Source organism: Choloepus didactylus, chromosome 3 (genome assembly GCF_015220235.1).
Source record: "Choloepus didactylus isolate mChoDid1 chromosome 3, mChoDid1.pri, whole genome shotgun sequence".
Lineage (NCBI taxonomy): Eukaryota > Metazoa > Chordata > Mammalia > Pilosa > Megalonychidae > Choloepus > Choloepus didactylus.
In genome coordinates this window covers 88972551-88990895 of record NC_051309.1, presented here as the reverse complement: position 1 = coordinate 88990895, position 18345 = coordinate 88972551, and the positions used below count along the sequence as shown (strand labels likewise).

General features: G+C 37.2%; 1 protein-coding gene across 4 annotated transcripts in view; it reads left to right on the top strand.

Moving 5' to 3' along the window:
* Window positions 1-18345, top strand: part of LIN54 (lin-54 DREAM MuvB core complex component) — a 96191-nt gene that overhangs the window by 26624 nt on the left and 51222 nt on the right. For all 4 annotated transcript variants that reach the window (XM_037830124.1, XM_037830121.1, XM_037830125.1 and 1 more), the window contains exon 4: window positions 6883-7025. In XM_037830124.1, coding sequence (XP_037686052.1) covers window positions 6883-7025 — 143 coding nt within the window. The remainder of the gene's footprint in view (window positions 1-6882; window positions 7026-18345) is intronic.

Here is an 18345-nt window from a genome sequence, read left to right as displayed (position 1 = left end):
TGTGAACTTGCTCCTACTATATCCATCAGAAATTAACAGACCATAGTCATTCCTGGGCATCCCCAGAACGTTAAATAGCTTATCTGTTCTTCTTGGATTATTGTTCCCCCTTCCTTAATTGCTCTCTGCTGCTAGTTCCCCTACATTCTACATTATAAACCATTTGTTTTACATTTTTCAAAGTTCACATTAGTGGTAGCATATAATATTTCTCTTTTTGTGCCCGGCTTATTTCGCTCAGCATTATGTCTTCAAGGTTCATCCATGTTGTCATATGTTTCATGAGATCGTTCCTTCTTACTGCCGCGTAGTATTCCATCGTGTGTATATACCACATTTTATTTATCCACTCATCTGTTGAAGGACATTTGGGTTGTTTCCATCTCTTGGCAATTGTGAATAATGCTGCTATGAACATTGGCGTGCAGATATCTGTTCGTGTCACTGCTTTCCGATCTTCCGGGTATATACTGAGAAGTGCAATCGCTGGATCGAATGGTAACTCTGCATCCCATAAGTTTTGATATGTTGTGTTCTTGTTTTCATTCGTCTCCAGATGTTTACTGATTTCTCTTGCAATTTCTTCTTCAACTCCCTGATTGTTTAAGAGTGTGTTGTTTAGCCTCCTAATATTTGTGAATTTTCTGGTTCTTTCCCTGCTATTGGTTTATAGCTTCATTCCATTATGATCAGGGAGAGTGTTTTGTATAATTTCAGTCTTTTAAAATTTGTTGAGAATTGTTTTGTGACCCAGTATGTGTTCTGTCCTGGAGAATAATCCATGAACACTTGAGAAAAATGTATATCCTGCTGTTTTGGGGTGAAATGTTCTACATATGTCTGTTAGGTCTAGTTCATTTATCCCATTGTTTAGGTTCTCTTTTACCTTATTGATCTTCTGTTTAGATGTTCTATCTGTTGAAGAGAGTGGTATGTTGAAGTTTCCAGCTATTATTCTAGAGACATCTCTTAATCCCTTCAGTGTTGCCAGTGTTTGCCTCATGTATTTTGGGGCATCCTAGTTAGGTGCATAGCTACTTATGTTTGTTATTTCTTCTTCATGGATTGCCCTTTGTATTAATACATAGTGTTCTTTTTCATCTCCTGTAACAGTTTTGCATTTAAAATCTATTTTGTCCAATATTAGTATAGCTACCCTAGCTCTTTTTTGGTTACTGCTTGTGTGGAATATCTTTTTTCAGCCTTTCACTTTCCATCTATTTGTCTTTTGGGTCTAAAATGGGTCTCTTGTTAACAGCATACCGAGGAATCATATTTATTTATTCATTTTGTCAATATATGTCTTTTTATTGGGGAGTTTAATCCATTAACATTCACTGTTATTACTGTAAAGGCAGTAATTACTTCAACCATTTTATCCTTTGGCTATTATTTGTCATATCTTATTTTTTTCTCTTTTTATTCTTTTAGTTACCCTTGCTGATAATCTTCATTTCCACACTCTCCTCTAAGCCTCTCTCTTCCTGTCTTTTCTTTTCAGCCTGCAGAAGTTCCTTTAATATTTCTCTAATATTTAATAGTTCTCTTATTAATGAACTCTCTCATCTTCTGTTTATCTATGAGTATTTTAAACACTTTCTCAGTTTTGAAGGGCAACTTTGCTGGATAAAGAATTCTTGCTGGTTTCTGTATCTTGAATATATTGTACTGCTGCTTCCTTGCCATCATGGTTTCTGATGAGAAATTGGCCCTTAGCCTTATTGCATTTTCCTTGTATATGATGAATCGCTATTCTCTTCCTGCTTTCAGGGTTCTCTCCATATCTTTTGTGTTTGACATTCATAATAGTATGTGTCTCAGAGTAGGTCTGTTAGGATTTATTCTGTTTGGAGTGCGTTGTGCTTCTTGAGTATGTATATTTAGGTCTTTCATAGGACTTGGGAAATTTTCAACCATTGTTTCCTCAAATATTCTTGCCTTTCCCTTTTCCTTCTCTTCTACTTCTGGGACACCCATGACTGTATGTTTGTGCACTTTTTACTGTCATTCAAATCCCTGAGATCCTGCTTAATTTTTCCCATTCTTTTCTCTATCTGTTCTCCTGTGTTCTAGCTTGCTGATTCTTTCTTCTGCCTATTCAAATCTGTTGTTTTATGCCTCTGGTATATTTTTAATCTGTTCTATTATGTCTTTCATTCCCATCATTTCTGTTAATGTTTCTTTTTATATTTTCAAATTCTTCTTTATGCTCACACAGTCTTAATACTTTTTATCTCTTTAGCTGTATTTTCCTTCATCTCTTTGAATTGATTGAGATTTGTTTCAACATCTTTGATTAGTTGTTCCAAATTCTGTCCCCTCTGAAGTTTTAATCTGTTCCTTTGACTGGGCCATATGTTATGTTTCTTAGTATTTCTTGGAATTTTTTGCTGGTGTCTTGGCATCTAATTATGTTGATGAGTTTACTCTGGAGGTCAGTTTCTCTCTCTTGCCCATGGTTTTCTTGCTGTTTGGCTTTGTGCTAAGGCACTTAACTTTAACACTTGGTCCAACTTATTATAGACCTTTGGAATAGCTCATGCTTACCTGATCAGATTTTTTCAGCTCTTATTCATCTGATTCTTGTCCTGGATATATGGTACAATTTTTGAGATTGCATTATTTGTGCAATTGTTTCAGCCAGAAGAAAGCTTCCTTTCCTCTGTTCCTTCTTTGGGAATGTTGATCTGTCTAATGTTTTTAATTAAAAAAAAAATTTTTTTTTATGAACTTTAACATATATACTTAATAGTGATAACTTTCAAAGTATGATTCAACAAGTAGTAAATTTCAAAGTATGTCATGGGTCACAGTTCTACAACTTCAGCTATTTTCATTATTGTAAAATGTATCATACATACAAAAAGATACTAACTTTTGATGTACAGCTCACCAAGCAGTTACATAGGTAATTTCAAAAATTGTTATACGTTACAGTTCCACAGTCTCAGTTCTTTCCCTGTTATGCAATATAAAATATATACAGAAAGGTGAAGACCTTCAAAGCACAATTCAACGAGTAGCTATAGAGCAAATTTCAAAGGATACTATAATAGGTTACAGTTCCATCATGTCATTTACCTTCTTCCAGCTATTCCAGCACCCTAGCATCTCAAATATGTATATATTTACATAAAGTTTCGGTATTCATAGACCTTTGTGAAATCTTGTTTGTTGCTACCCCTTACTCTCACTTAATCTCTTTCTCCATCTTCAGGGGTGTCTCGGCAGTGAGCACCCTAACTTGTTCATGTTGAAAGGAGGTGTCTACAGTATGGGGAAGGGGGCTGTGCTGGGCATGGTCCCCCCTTTTCTTGGGGTAGAGCCGCCCTTCAGCAAACTGTTCCCCACAGCCCTGAGAAGGCACTGTGTCTCTAAACCGTCCCTACTTCCACCCTATTGGGAGAGAAGTTGAAACAGAGGTTACCAGCTGCTTTTTGTCCTGGGCTGGTTGAAAGCGTAGCTACCCTCAGAGCCAGGACCCAGGGTTTTGAATTCGCTAATCAAAAGCTGCAATTGGTGCTCAACCATACCCCCTCCTCCCCTGTTCTTGAGGAAGAGGACTTTCATTTGCAATCGGGGACCGGATCCTGAGGTGACATGCTGCAAGAGAGGGGCATGGGCACCATTCTCTGCAGTGTGGAGAGTTTTAGTCGTAGCTTTTCATCACAGGTTATCAGTCTCATCCTTTCTGTCTTCCCTGGATGGTGTAAAGTGTTCTGGTCTCTGGAACCCCTGAACAGTTGTTTCAGGCAGTTCCTGGCTGTTTACTAGCTGCACTGGAGGATGAACTAAGTTTTGAAGCTCCTTATTCTGCCCTCTTACCTAGAAACCAGGGTTTTCTTGATGACAGTTCTTTTATCTGTCTCCTCCTTCCAGTGCCTAGCACAGTTTCTGACACATGGTTGTGTTAAGTGAATGTGTATTGTTGAGTGAACGTGTATATTATGGAGACGGGGTAGTAGTTTGATAGGAGCTATTGGGAGATCTGGGTTTTAATCATGGTTCTTCCTTTGATTTTCTCTGTGATCTTGGGTAAATATATTATTTGTTCGTCTTATTTCTGTAAAATATAGTATCCAGCAACCTCACAAGACACTTCAAATGGTTAAGTGAGATCCAGAGGTCCTCATTATTAGAACTCCCAAGGTACCAGATTGATGCAGGGGAGCAAACTTCATCACAATGTGAATATATTCACTAATAAACTGATCTCTTATAGAATTATTCCTTGATCAGATATTCTGGCTCCCTGTCCCAGCATGACAAATCTGTGGCTTTTTGGAGTGTGTCTTTTTTGATTCTTGGAGAATACTTGTCATTAGAGTGTAAATGCCTAGCTAATCGATTTCAAGGTAAAATTGCATATGCAAAACTTGCTTGAATTAAGAGTGTGGAGCAAAGGATAAATAGGGATCTTGAAGTTAAATTTAATAAGCAGGAGAAATGCTATCTGGATGATAGTCAAGTAGGCCCCTCAAAAAGAGAATAACTTGAATTTCAAAGGGTTTAGAGGTTTTTGGGAAAGTTGATGAAATCCTTAAATATTTTAGCAGAAAGACCTTTTGTATGATCATGTTGTGTACATCAAACATAGGTTGTCATTGTTACCATACCATTTTTTCAGAAGAACCCTCTTCTTCCCAAACTCTACAGTTGATTTGCTCTTTGTTCTTCCTAAGAAGTGCAATTATAAACTAAATTTTTGTAAATAAGTGTAAAAAAAAAAAAGGAAAGTTTTGCATTTTGTTTTGTTATTTACCATGAAATTTTCATCCCTGTTTTAAGTGAATTCAGTTTAAGTGGCCTTTTTCTGTTATCAGTTATCCTCAGGAATCAAGAATTTCCTGTATGAATGTTGCCTGAAAAGTATGTAATGCCTAACATATAAAATTATAGTAGTTATTATAAGTGATGAGCATTTTATGAAATTTTATCTTCATTGGTAATTTCTTTTCTTGACATAATGATTGTTGGAACTTTGGGCTCATCTCACAGGTATTAGCTTTGGAAACCAGAACAGACAGATATATTATTTTAGAGAGGCCCAAAACTTTAGGGTGGTCATCTAAAAACACTTGATGTAGATTCATTTAGTTTATATAGAATTAAATTGCTCAGTTATGATGTAATTCAGACAAAAAACAAAAACAAAAACAAAAACACAGCATCCAAAGAAATGTTCAACTGAAATTCACTAAGTGATATGTCAGTAAATTAAATTGTCAATGTATTACGAAGAAATTGGAAAAATTAATTTAAAATATTTTTAAAATTTGTAAATGTCACATGATTTACCTTTCTAAAAGAGAAATTAGGTAAACTTTGGCATTATTATCAAGAAAAGTGGCTCAAGCTGCTAAGTGCTAGTTTCCTATTTTTGTCTGTTTAATCCCTTTTTTCTTTCTTTTCATTTTTCTCTTTCTCCCTCCCTCTCTCCCTCTGTTCTTTCATTCATCTCTGTAGCTGAATGTGTAGTTAAATCATAGTATCTAAAGATTAGAGGGGATTTTAGAGATAATTTAGTTATCCATCGCCCCTACTTCTTAGGTGTTTGAAGTCCATATTTAGCCAGTGGATTATCCAGCATCCACTTGGTACACCTTCAATGACTAGAAACTCACTCCTGTCCAAACAGTCCTTTCAACTGGAAATTTTTGTTAAAAGTTCTTTCTTAGAGCTGAGCTAAAATATTTCTGTTTCTGTGCTTTAGGGCTAATGCTGCATCTGATGGGATACAGATTGGTTCTAATCTGTCAACATGACAGCCTAGATCAATCAGTATCATCTTGGTTTTCCTGCCATAATAGAAGTTTCCAAATGTGGGAAAGCTTAATAAAAAAAAACCCATGTTTTAGTTTTCATTCATACTTCATAATTACCTATATGTCCATTGCAGATTGGAAAGGCGGCTCTTCTTATCATAGTCACTTGGGGACCCAGACTGACAGAGGAGCCACTGTCTCAAATGTCCCAGAAGAAAAGAAAACTCTGGAAGGTCTTGCCTAGGCAGTAAATGCTCTTACCTAGAAAGGACACACACCACTTTTACTCATAATTTTTTGACTAGAACCAGTCACATGGCCCCAATCCAACCACAAGGGGGACAGGAGGTGCTGTTCAATCACATGCCCAGAATAGAGAGAAATGCTTGGTGAATGACACTAATGACTATCATGCAATTTCACACATTTGGAGATCTGTCATGTCTTTGTATTCATTTCTTGCCTAGAGTAAAATTCCTAGTATTTCTATTCATTGTAATATGATTTCCAATTCTTTAAGCCCTCCAGATACACTAGAGTTTTTCTGTGTTGTTCTGGAAGGGAACATGTTATTCCTGATGGGATCTAACTAGTACAGCTAGAAGAAACCTTTTTTTTTCTTTCTTAATGGCAGTCTAAAATCAGTGTTAAAGCAGACAGTGCTCAAGTAGTTCAAAAACTTATCTTTTCTGCCGGTATGGATTTAAATTTTATCCTATATGGCTTTAGTTCAAAGAGAAAGAGAGCTCTGGTATAGTAGAGTATAGAGATTAAAGTTTTGAGACTTGGGTTTGAGTGCTGACTTTTCAGCTATTTTACACAGGGCATGTTGTTTAGTTGTCTTGATCACATTTTTGTGATAGATAGAACTTAACAGAGTTGATGAGAATGTAAGTGAAAGTGTTTTTGTGGACTTTATGTAAAATGATATTAAGATATTAAGTTTTAAGAAGAAATACTGTTTTGTTTTATTCTGCCTAGGTTCCCCACAGTTATGTTGATACGTATGAAATAATGAACATATGCACTATAGTCTTGTGGGTATAGATCATCATCACATAAATTGTTATAATGTCATTGAAAAAAGTCAAACTGATGTGCTGCCTCTCATTTGCAGGTAGGGTTCTTTCACAAGCTACTCCTGGGACTCCGTCAAAGACCATAACAATCTCTGAAAGTGGTGTTATTGGATCAACTTTAAATTCTACAACACAGACACCAAATAAAATAGCCATCTCACCTTTGAAATCGCCAAATAAGGTAAAAACAAACAAACAAAAAAGTCACAAATGCCAACTATTGTGGTTGATGCCTTTATTTTCTTACTGGTCTTTTCAGATACTTTAGATTCAATATATTCCCTAGCAAGTAATAGGCATTCAGTGAATACTGGATGAATTTAGTAATTGAGGATAGTTGACAATAAACCTTACTTTAAACACATGATAATATAATAATCATCTTGCATATTAAGATGATTTCCATGGCTCAGATGAATATGGATAAAACAAAAATCTTTTGTATGAGTACGTTTTGTGTAAGTGTTCAGTCTCTCTCCAGTTAGTATTTTTGCAAGATTACTGTTCTTTGTGTAAGATGCATATGTAGTGATTATTATATAAATATAAAATGGTAAATGTAACCTTATTATTATTTTAAATACTTGATATTTTCTGCTTGGGCTGCATGAGGCCGTTCTGAGCTTTATGGAAATCTGAGTTTTGGCTCTGTAATAATACCCAGAGTATTAGAAATTGCCATTAGAAGATAGTAACCATATTAATAGTGTTTTTTTAAGTTTAAGTACAATTCATTAAAGGCATTTAAAAGCTTTTCATAATTTGTTTTCATCTTAAGGTGGCAAAGTACCTATCATTTTACTATTAGATCAGTAAGTAGTCTTAGCTCACTTTCCTAAAACATACAGATGTCACTTTGCCAGAATAACTTCTTTTTTTTTAAGCAGTTTTATTCATGCACCCACCATACAATCCATCCATCGTGTACGATCAGTGGCTCTTGGTATAATCAGAGATGTGCATTCATCTGCACAGTCAGTTTTAGAACATTTTCCTTGCTCCAAAAAGAACAGCCCCATACCCCTTATACTCCCCTGTTATTGACACTTGGCATTGGTGTGGTTCCTTTGTTACAATTGATGAAAGAATATTAAAATATCACTGATAACTATAGTTCATAGTTTGCATTAGGTGTATTTTTCCCCATATACCACCCCATTATTAAAACCCTGTAATAGTGATGTACATTTATTCTAGTTCATGGAAGAACATTCTTATATTTGTACTACTAACCACAGTCATCGTGCACATCAGGGTTCACTGTGTTATACAGTGCCATGTTTCATCTCCTAGCTTTCCTTCTATTGACATACATGACCCTAAACTTCCCCTTTCAGCCACAATCACATGCACAAATCAGCGCTGTTAATTATGCTCACAATAATGTGCTACCATCACTTCTATCCATTTCCAAACATTGACAATCAACCTTATTAAAAATTCCAGCATAACATTTTGAAAAAAGTGTGTTTTAAAAGACACATTATTCAGGTCGGAAAGCCAAGCATTATTATTCTGTAAAGTTCTACCATTGTGGGTCTGGAAACATACTGCCCTTTATATACCCTCTTTCTTCCTTAATTTGTTATTATTTGTAAGTAACATTTTTACATTTTTTATAAATCCAGCTTTTAGGTTTTCTTTTAATGTAATTTGAATATAGTGTTTAAATCTGATGCCTCTTACAATTTATTAAAGTGAGATTCTACTTGCAAAATAATATTGATAATTATTTACCTAAGTGGTTGAATTCAATAGATATTTCAGTGGCTACTATGTGCATGCATAGTGGTGGGCACTGGGAATAAAAGCATGAATAAGATAAAGTTTTTAATTTTAAGAAGTTTACAGTATAATAGAGGAGTTAATGGTCACAGGTGGATCGATGAGCTCTGCTATGTGTATCAAGGAAGGTTTATCCAAAGGAGGCAGTTCTTGAAAGGTCTTAACAGGTGGCTGGGACTTAGCTGTGGAGGAACAATGGGGGCTTTCTGGATTGAGGTAATACTTTACTCAAAAGTATAAAAAGCGTTAATACCACTGAATTGTACACTTGAAAGTGGTGCAAATGGGAAATTTTGAGTTGTGTATATGTTACCACAATAAAAAATTGGCATAAAAAACAAACATGATGACTACATATGAGAGTCTTAGGGAGGGGAAGAATTTGGGATGATTCCTAGATTTCTGACTTGAATAACAGGGTAGGTGGTGGCCCTGTAAACTAGTGTGATGGCTATATGGGCTATTCCTGATAGCACACAGTTAGGATATAGCTTTATGTTTCTCCAGTCTTTGCTTTTAGCCATTCCATTTTCTATTTTCCTTCCCTGCTTCTTGAGAAAAAGCTGCTTTTAATTATAAAAACAAACCTTATTTTGGTGATAAGGATTTATAGGTGTGAAAAGTTCAGGTGAATAAAAATTACTTTATCTAATTTAAAGCTTCTCTCTCCCTCAACTCAGGCCTATTCCTGGCTCAGGAACCTATCATGGAGAAAAGGAGCATCTTCAGTTTCTTCACTCTTCTTCCACCTTTCTGCTTTTGGCTTCTTATTGGAAGGAGGAGTAGTGGAGAAGTACAAAATTTTATGTGACAGGGGCTATCGTAATCCAGCTGCAGGTACCCTCTCTATGGCAGGTACCCTAATGTGGTCTTTAGAATTGTGTGTTAAGGTGGTGTTTTGGAGGTCCTCCTGTGGTATATCCACATTGCCTAGTTCCCTGCCATTGGTATGGTTCACACTCCAGGTACCTGTTGCAGTCTCTCCTTAGCTTTTGCTTCCTGTTACTGCTGTTGCTGCCTCTCTTACTCCAGGAGGCACTTGTCTTTGGTAGGGTCCCATCAAGATGCCATAAGGCTTTCTGCAGCATCTACTTGGCCATTTGGAAACCTTTAGAGCCCAATGGTAGAAGCACAGCTTACCTGACTGCTGTCCTCTCTGTCCTTGCTTTGCCATTATGACAGCTCTGTCCAACTTCCTATTTCAGAATTCTCCAGGTCAGAAACAGTTTCTTTGTTCATATGTGCCCTAAACTCCTGGGGGTGTTTCAGGTTCTCCTAAGAACTCTTTCTTCATTAAATTCTGATGGCTGGACCAAGATTGGCTTAAGAGTTTCTGTATCTCAGTAAGTTGCCAGCCAAAGATTGAGATGTCAGTTTCTTCTTGTAGTTATCACCAAGTCTTTCCCAGAAGTTTTTTTAGAATACCTCTGCCTTGTTCTCATGTAGGTATAAAGCTCTGGCATTCTTTATGTTATGAATTCCCTTGTATTTCTAATATTTTTGTTTAATAGGCAGGTGGTGGGTAATAGAATTCTATCTTTTAGTTAAAGTCTGACATGGAGGTCATATCCCTCTCTTTAGAGTGTGGTGGAGTTTACCATTTGTAGTTCTCATTGGGACTTCACTTCAGCCAAATTCTGAGACATAAGAAAATGTCCCATTATCCTATTGTATTAGAGGAGGAATATAGAAGGAATAGTAAGTTTGGACAAAGAGATACTGTTTGGTTCTTGGACATGTTTGTCATTGAAGTACCCACTAATTATCCAGAGATGGGTGCCCGATAGGAATAGGCAGATGCTAAAACTGTCAATATAGATGAGATCACCCAGAGAGCATGAGGTTTTATGTTAAGTGAAAAGAATAGCAGGACTGAACCATAGAACATTAAGTGTTAGTAGAAGAAAAGGAGCCAATGGAAGAGAAGGAATGGTAAAAGGAAGTAGGAAGAAAATTTAAAAAGAGTGTGAAGAAGAAATAATTTTAAGTGTTTCAGGAAGGTTACTAGCCACCATTTCAAATGTCATGGAAAAGTCAATTAAGACTAAACGGTAAGGATTTGCAAGAGATCTCCTTGCTCCCATTGATAGGGGTAAAAAGGAAACCCCAGGCACCCACAAAATCTGATCATCCCTCTCAGCTTTCAATCTGCCAAGACTTTATTTATTCCTGTTTATTTTGGTTACTACCAAAAGCCCTAGACTACAAGATCACTTTTCCTCTCCCACATGTAGTCCCTTTAGAGGCTTTGGCCATTCTCTGTGCGCTTCTTCCACCCATCCTCAACTCTTTTTTTTTTTTTTTTTAACTTATCAAAAATTTTTTTATTTGCCATTTTAACCATTTAAAAAAAAATTTTTTTTGAGATTGTTCACGTTACCATACAATAATCCAAAGATCCAAAGTGCACAGTCAGTTGCCAATGGTACCATCATACATCTGTGCATCCATCACCACAATTAATTTTTTTTTTTAATTTTAGAATGTTTTCATTACTCCAGAAAAGAAATAGACAGAAAAAGGAAACTCAAATCCTCCCATACCCCTAACCTCCCCCACTCCATTACTGACTCATAGCATTGTTATAGTACATTTGTTAATGTTGATGAAAAAATGTTAAAATACTATTGATGTAGTATATAGTTTGCAATAGGTATATCTTTTTCCCTATATGCCCCTCGAGTATTAACTTCTAGTTATAGTGTCATACATTTGTTCTACTTCAAGAAAGAGATTTCTAATATTTGTACAGTTAATTATGGACGTTGCCCACCACAGGAGTCACTGTTTTATACATTCCCATCTTTTAACTTCTAACTTTCCTTCTGGTGACATACCTGACTCTGAGCTTCCCCTTTCCACCACATTCACACACCATTCAGCCCTGTTAATTATTCTCGCAATATGCTACCATCACCTCTGTCCATTTCCAAACACTTTAAGTTCAACCTAGTTGAACGTTCTGCTCATAATAAACAACCACTCCATAGTGGTTTAGCCTCGTTCTACATCCTGGTAACTTATATTTCATGGCTATGAGTTTACATGTTAATTAGTTCATATCAGTGAGACTATACAATATTTGTCCTTATGTGTCTGACTTACTTCACTTAATATAGTGTCCTCAAGGTTTCTTCATCAACCCATTTTTTTTAAGACGGTTTTGTTCACACATCATACGTTCTGTCCTAAGTAAACAATTGGTGGTTCCCTGTACAGTCATGGATTTATGTATTCACCACCATCACCACTATCTATATTAGGACATCTCCATTTCTTCCACAAAGAAGGAAGAAAAGTCAAAGAAGGTAGAGAGACTAAAGAAAAAGAGAAAAGAAAGAGAAAAAAAAATGAAAACAAACAAACATGACAGCTAGGAAGCAACAAAAGGAAAGATAGCATTAAACTAAAGTAGAATAAAGAGTCAGACAACATCGCTGATGCCAAGAGTCCCATACCCCTCCCTTATGTCCCCCTCTTATATGCATTTAGCTTTGGTATATTGCTTTTATTACATTAAAGGAAGCATAATACAATGTTTCTGTTAATTATGATCTCTAGTTTGCATTGATTGTGTTTTTCTCCCAATACCACCCTATTTTTTTAACGCCTTGCGAGGTTGACATTCATTTGTTCTCCCTCATGTAAAAACATATTTGTACATTTTATTCCAGTTGTTGAGCACTCTAGGCTTCACTGAGTTATACAGTCTCAATCTTTATCTTTCCTCTTTCCTTCTGGTGTCCCACATGCTCCTAACCTTTCCCTTTCAACCATATTCACAGTCATCTGTGTTCAGTGTACTTACATTGCTGTGCTACCATCACCCACAATTGTGTTCCAGACTTCTCACTCCTGTCTTTTCCTATCTGTCTGTAGTGCTCCCTTGAGTATTTCCTGTAGAGCAGGTATCTTGTTCACAAACTCTGTCATTGCCTGTTTGTCAGATAATATTTTAAACTCTCCCTCATGTTTGAAAGACAGTTTTGCCAAATATAGGATTCTTGGTTGGTGATTCTTCTCTTTCAGTATCTTAAATATATGACACCGTTTCCTTCTTGCCTTCATGGTTTCTACTGAGAAATCCACACACAGTCCTACTAAGCTTCCTTTGCATGTGATGGATAGCTTTTCTCTTGCTGCTTTCAGGATTTTCTCTTTGTCTTTGACATTTGATAATCTGATTATTGTGTCTTGGCATAGGCTTATTCAGATTTATTCTGTTTGGGGTATGCTGCACTTCTTGGATCTATAATTTTGTGTCTTTTCATAAGAGATGGGAAATTTTCATTGGTTATTTTCTCTATTATTGCTTCTGCCCCTTTTCCCTTCTCTTCTCTTGGGACACCCATGACACGTACATTCATGCATTTCATGTCGTCATTAAGTTCCCTGAGACATTGCTCATATTTTTCCATTCTCTTTCCTATCTATTCTTTTGTGTGTAGGATTTCAGGTGCCTTGTTCTCTAGTTCCTGAGTGTTTTCTTCTGCCTCTTGAAATTGGCTGTTTTATGTTTCCATTGTGTCTTTCATCTCTTGTGTTGTGCCTTTCATTTCCATAGATTCTGCCAGTTGTTTTTTTTGAACTTTCAATTTCTACCTTATGTTTGCCCAGTGTTTTCATTATATACTTCATCTCTTTGCCATATCTTCCCTAAACTTTTTGCATTGATTTAACATTAGTTGTTTCAATTCCTATGTCTCAGTTGAAGTGTAAGTTTGTTCCTTTGACTGGGCCATAACTATGTTTTTCTAAGTGTAGGTTGTAGTCTTCTGTTATCTAGGCTTCTGGTTTCCTGGTTACCCCAGTCAGGTTTTCCCAGACCAGAACAGGCTCCGATCTCAGAAGGGGGCGATACTCAGTATCAGGTTTCCCTGAGGGTGTGTCTTAGAAGATTGACACACTCTCTGATGCCTCTAGCTGCTGTGCTTTTCCTAACCTGCCCAGCAGGTGGCATTTGTCAGCCTGTCATTCCTCACTGGTGTAAGAAGGTGTGACACACAGTTTCTGTTTTGGCTCTTTTGCCCAGTCTCTAAGGTCTGATTCTGAATGGGAGGCCGGTAGTAGGGCTGGGCATCACCCCCTTCCTCTTAGGGAAGATACACTGTTGAGGGAGTGATCATCAGCATTTAAATAGGTTTTTTGTCTCTCTGAGTCTGCTATCTCCACCTTTGTCTGGGTCAGAGCACTGTGAACTGAAAATGGCTGTGGCTTTCTCCACTGACAGAAAGCCCCCCTTCTGGGCCAGTGCACGGCGCCCCCAGCTTCACCCACAGGCCAGAGATAGCACCTGGTCCTCTGGGCTCCCCCTCCCGGTACAGAGAAGTCCTCCGTTTCTTTAGGGTTGGTTGCCTCTAAAAGCCTCTGTATGCTTGTTTGGGATTTGTAGTTTGTATTGAGCAGTCCCCGTTTGTTAAGTACAACACCAGTTGGAACTGACTGAGGTATATTCGCTTGTCAGAGAGTGCTGCTCTCTTTCACAGTGAGGCTTTGCAGTTTGGGCTGCTGTGGGGGGAGGGTGCTCCCAGCTCAGGTCTGCAGTTTTTACTTACAGATTTTATGCTGCGATCGCAGGCATTCCTCCCAATACAGGTTGGTGTACGATGTATGGACAGTCATGGTTTTCCCCCAGCAGGTTTTCCAGATTATTTAGTTGTTCCTGGTTGTTTATTAGTGTTGCAGGGGGACTAACTAACTACCGCTCCTCTCTATGCCGCCATCTTCTTCTGTCTCCCTTCTTTAACCATTTTTTTTAATCTTCATTTTATTGAGATATATTCACATACCATGCAGTCATACAAAACAAATTGTACATTTGATTGTTCACAGTACCATTACATAGTTGTACATTCATCACCTAAATCAATCCCTGACACCTTCATTAGCACACACACAAAAATAACAAGAATAATAATTAGAGTGAAAAAGAGCAATTGAAGTAAAAAAGAACACTGGGTACCTTTGTCTGTTTGTTTCCTTCCCCTATTTTTCTACTCATCCATCCATAAACTAGACCAAGTGGAGTGTGGTCCTTATGGCTTTCCCAATCCCATTGTCACCCCTCATAAGCTACATTTTTATACAGTTGTCTTCGAGATTCATGGTTTAACCATTTTTAAGTGTGCAGTTCAGTGGCATTAATTTCACTTACATTGTTGGGGTATCATCACCACCATACATTACCAAACTGTTTTACCATCCAAGTACTGTATCCATTAAGCTATAATTCTCCATTCCCCACCCCCCCCCAGCCCCTGGTAACCCCTGAACTGATACACTTTTAAAAGGAATCAATTTGTGGACTGTTTATTTCTTCTTTCATTGGTTAGGCATTCTGGTAGTTGGTGACATTTTAAAAGTAATCTTTTTATTTTTGAATAGTTTTAGATTTACAGAAAAAATTGTGAAGATAATACAGAGTTCCCATAAGTATCACACCCGATTTTCTCTACTGTTAATATCTTACATTACTATTTTATATTCATCACAATTAATAAACTAATTTTGATACATTATTAGCTGAAGTTCATACATTGTTCAGATTTTCTTAGTTATTCCCTTAGTTTTTTTAAACTATCAAAAAATTAAAAAAAAAAACATTTTAAAACAAAGGAATAAGAAAAACAAATAACCTAAAATAACTATATTGCTTCCAACATGTTCCTACCATACCCAAGAAAATTTATGAACCATAATCATTCCTGAGCATTCCCGTAACATTAAGATTACCGTCAATAGCTTCTCCATTCCCTCTTTTTTTTTTTTTTAATCATCATTTTATTGAGATATATTCACATACCACGCAGTCATACAAAACAAATTGTACTTTTGATTGTTTACAGTACCATTACATAGTTGTACATTCATCACCTAAATCAATCCCTGACACCTTCATTAGCACACACAGAAAAATAACAAGAATAATAATTAGAGTGAAAAAGAGCAATTGAAGTAAAAAAGAACACTGGGTACCTTTGTCTGTTTGTTTCCTTCCCCTACTTTTCTACACATCGATCCATAAACTAGACAAAGTGGAGTGTGGTCCTTATGGCTTTCCCAATCCCACTGTCACCCCTCATAAGCTACATTTTTATACAACTGTCTTCGAGATTCATGGGTTCTGGGTTGTAGTTTAATAGTTTCAGGTATCCACCACCAGCTACCCCAATTCTTTAGAACCTAAAAAAGGTTGTCTAAAGTGTGCGTAAGAGTGCCCACCAGAGTGATCTCTCGGCTCGTTTTGGAATCTCTCTGCCACTGAAGCTTATTTCATTTCCTTTCACATCTCCCTTTTGGTCAAGAAGATGTTCTCCATCCCACGATGCCGGGTCTACATTCCTCCCCGGGAGTCATATTCCACGTTGCCAGGGAGATTCACTCCCCTGGGTGTCTGATCCCACGTAGGGGGGAGGGCAGTGATTTCACCTTTCAAGTTGGCTTAGCCAGAGAGAGAGGGCCACATCTGAGCAACAGAGAGGCATTCAGGAGGAGACTCTTAGGCACAAATATAGGGAGGCCTAGCCTCTCCTTTGCAGCAACCGTCTTCCCAAGGGTAAAACCTGTGGTAGAGGGCTCAACCCATCAAACCACCAGTCCCCTATGTCTGCGGTCATGTTAGCAACCATGGAGGTGGGGTAGGCGAATACCCCTGCATTCTCCACAGGCTCCTCAAGGGGGCACTAAATCTTTTTTTTTTTTTTTCCTTGTTTGTCTTTTTCCTTTTCTTTTTTTTTTTTAACTTTCCCTTCTTTTTTAAATCAACTGTATGAAAAAAAAAGTTAAAAAGAAAACAAACATACAATAAAAGAACATTTCAAAGAGACCATAACAAGGGAGTAAGAAAAAGACAACTAACCTAAGATAACTGCTTAACTTCCAACATGTTCCTACTTTACCCCAAGAAAGTTACATAATATAGCAACATTTCAGTGAACTTGTTCCTACTACATCCATCAGAAATTAACAGACCATAGTCATTTCTGGGCATCCCCAGAACGTTAAATAGCTTATCTGTTCTTCTTGGATTATTGTTCCCCCTTCCTTAATTGCTCTCTACTGCTAGTTCCCCTACATTCTACATTATAAACCATTTGTTTTACATTTTTCAAAGTTTACGTTAGTGGTAGCATATAATATTTCTCTTTTTGTGCCTGGCTTATTTCGCTCAGCATTATGTCTTCAAGGTTCATCCATGTTGTCATATGTTTCACGAGATCGTTCCTTCTTACTGCCGCGTAGTATTCCATCGTGTGTATATACCACATTTTATTTATCCACTCATCTGTTGAAGGACATTTGGGTTGTTTCCATCTCTTGGCAATTGTGAATAATGCTGCTATGAACATTGGCGTGCAGATATCTGTTCGTGTCACTGCTTTCCGATCTTCCGGGTACATACCGAGAAGTGCAATCGCTGGATCGAATGGTAGCTCTATATCTAGTTTTCTAAGGAACTGCCAGACTGACTTCCAGAGTGGCTGAACCATTATACAGTCCCACCAACAATGAATAAGAGTTCCAATTTCTCCACATCCCCTCCAGCATTTGTAGTTTCCTGTTTGTTTAATGGCAGCCATTCTAACCAGTGTTAGATGGTATCTCATTGTGGTCTTAATTTGCATCTCTCTAATAGCTAGTGAAGCTGAACATTTTTTCATGTGTTTCTTGGCCATTTGTATTTCCTCTTCAGAGAACTGTCTTTTCATATCTTTTTGCCCATTTTATAATTGGGCTGTCTGTACTATTGTCATTGAGTTGTAGGATTTCTTTGTATATGCAAGATATCAGTCTTTTGTCAGATACATGGTTTCCAAAAATTTTTTCCCATTGAGTTGGCTGCCTCTTTACCTTTTTGAGAAATTCCTTTGAGGTGCAGAAACTTCTAAGCTTGAGGAGTTCCCATTTATCTATTTTCTCTTTTGTTGCTTGTGCTTTGGGTGTAAAGTGTAGGAAGTGGCCGCCTAATACAAGGTCTTGAAGATGTTTTCCTATATTATCTTCTAGGAGTTTAATGGTACTTTCTTTTATATTGAGATCTTTGGTCCATTTTGAGTTAATTTTTGTGTAGGGGGTGAGGTAGGGGTCCTCTTTCATTCTTTTGGATATGGATATCCAACTCTCCCAGCCCCATTTGTTGAAAAGACCATTATGGCTCAGTTCGGTGACTTTGGGGGCCTTATCAAAGATCAGTCGGCCATAGATCTGAGGGTCTATCTCTGAATTCTCAATTCGATTCCATTGATCTATATGTCTATCTTTGTGCCAGTACCATGCTGTTTTGGCAACTGTGGCTTTATAATAAGCTTCAAAGTCAGGGAGTGTAAGTCCTCCCACTTCGTTTTTCTTTTTTAGAGTGTCTTTAGCAATTCGAGGCATCTTCCCTTTCCAAATAAATTTGATAACTAGCTTTTCCAAGTCTGCAAAGTAGGTTGTTGGAATTTTGATTGGGATTGCATTGAATCTGTAGATGAGTTTGGGTAGAATTGACATCTTAATGACATTTAGCCTTCCTATCCATGAACATGGAATATTTTTCCATCTTTTAAGGTCCCCTTCTATTTCTTTTAGTAGAGTTATGTAGTTTTCTTTGTATAGGTCTTTTACATCTTTGGTTAAGTTTATTCCTAGGTACTTGATTTTTTTAGTTGCTATTGAAAATGGTATCTTTTTCTTGAGTGTCTCTTCAGTTTGTTCATTTCTAGCATATAGAAACA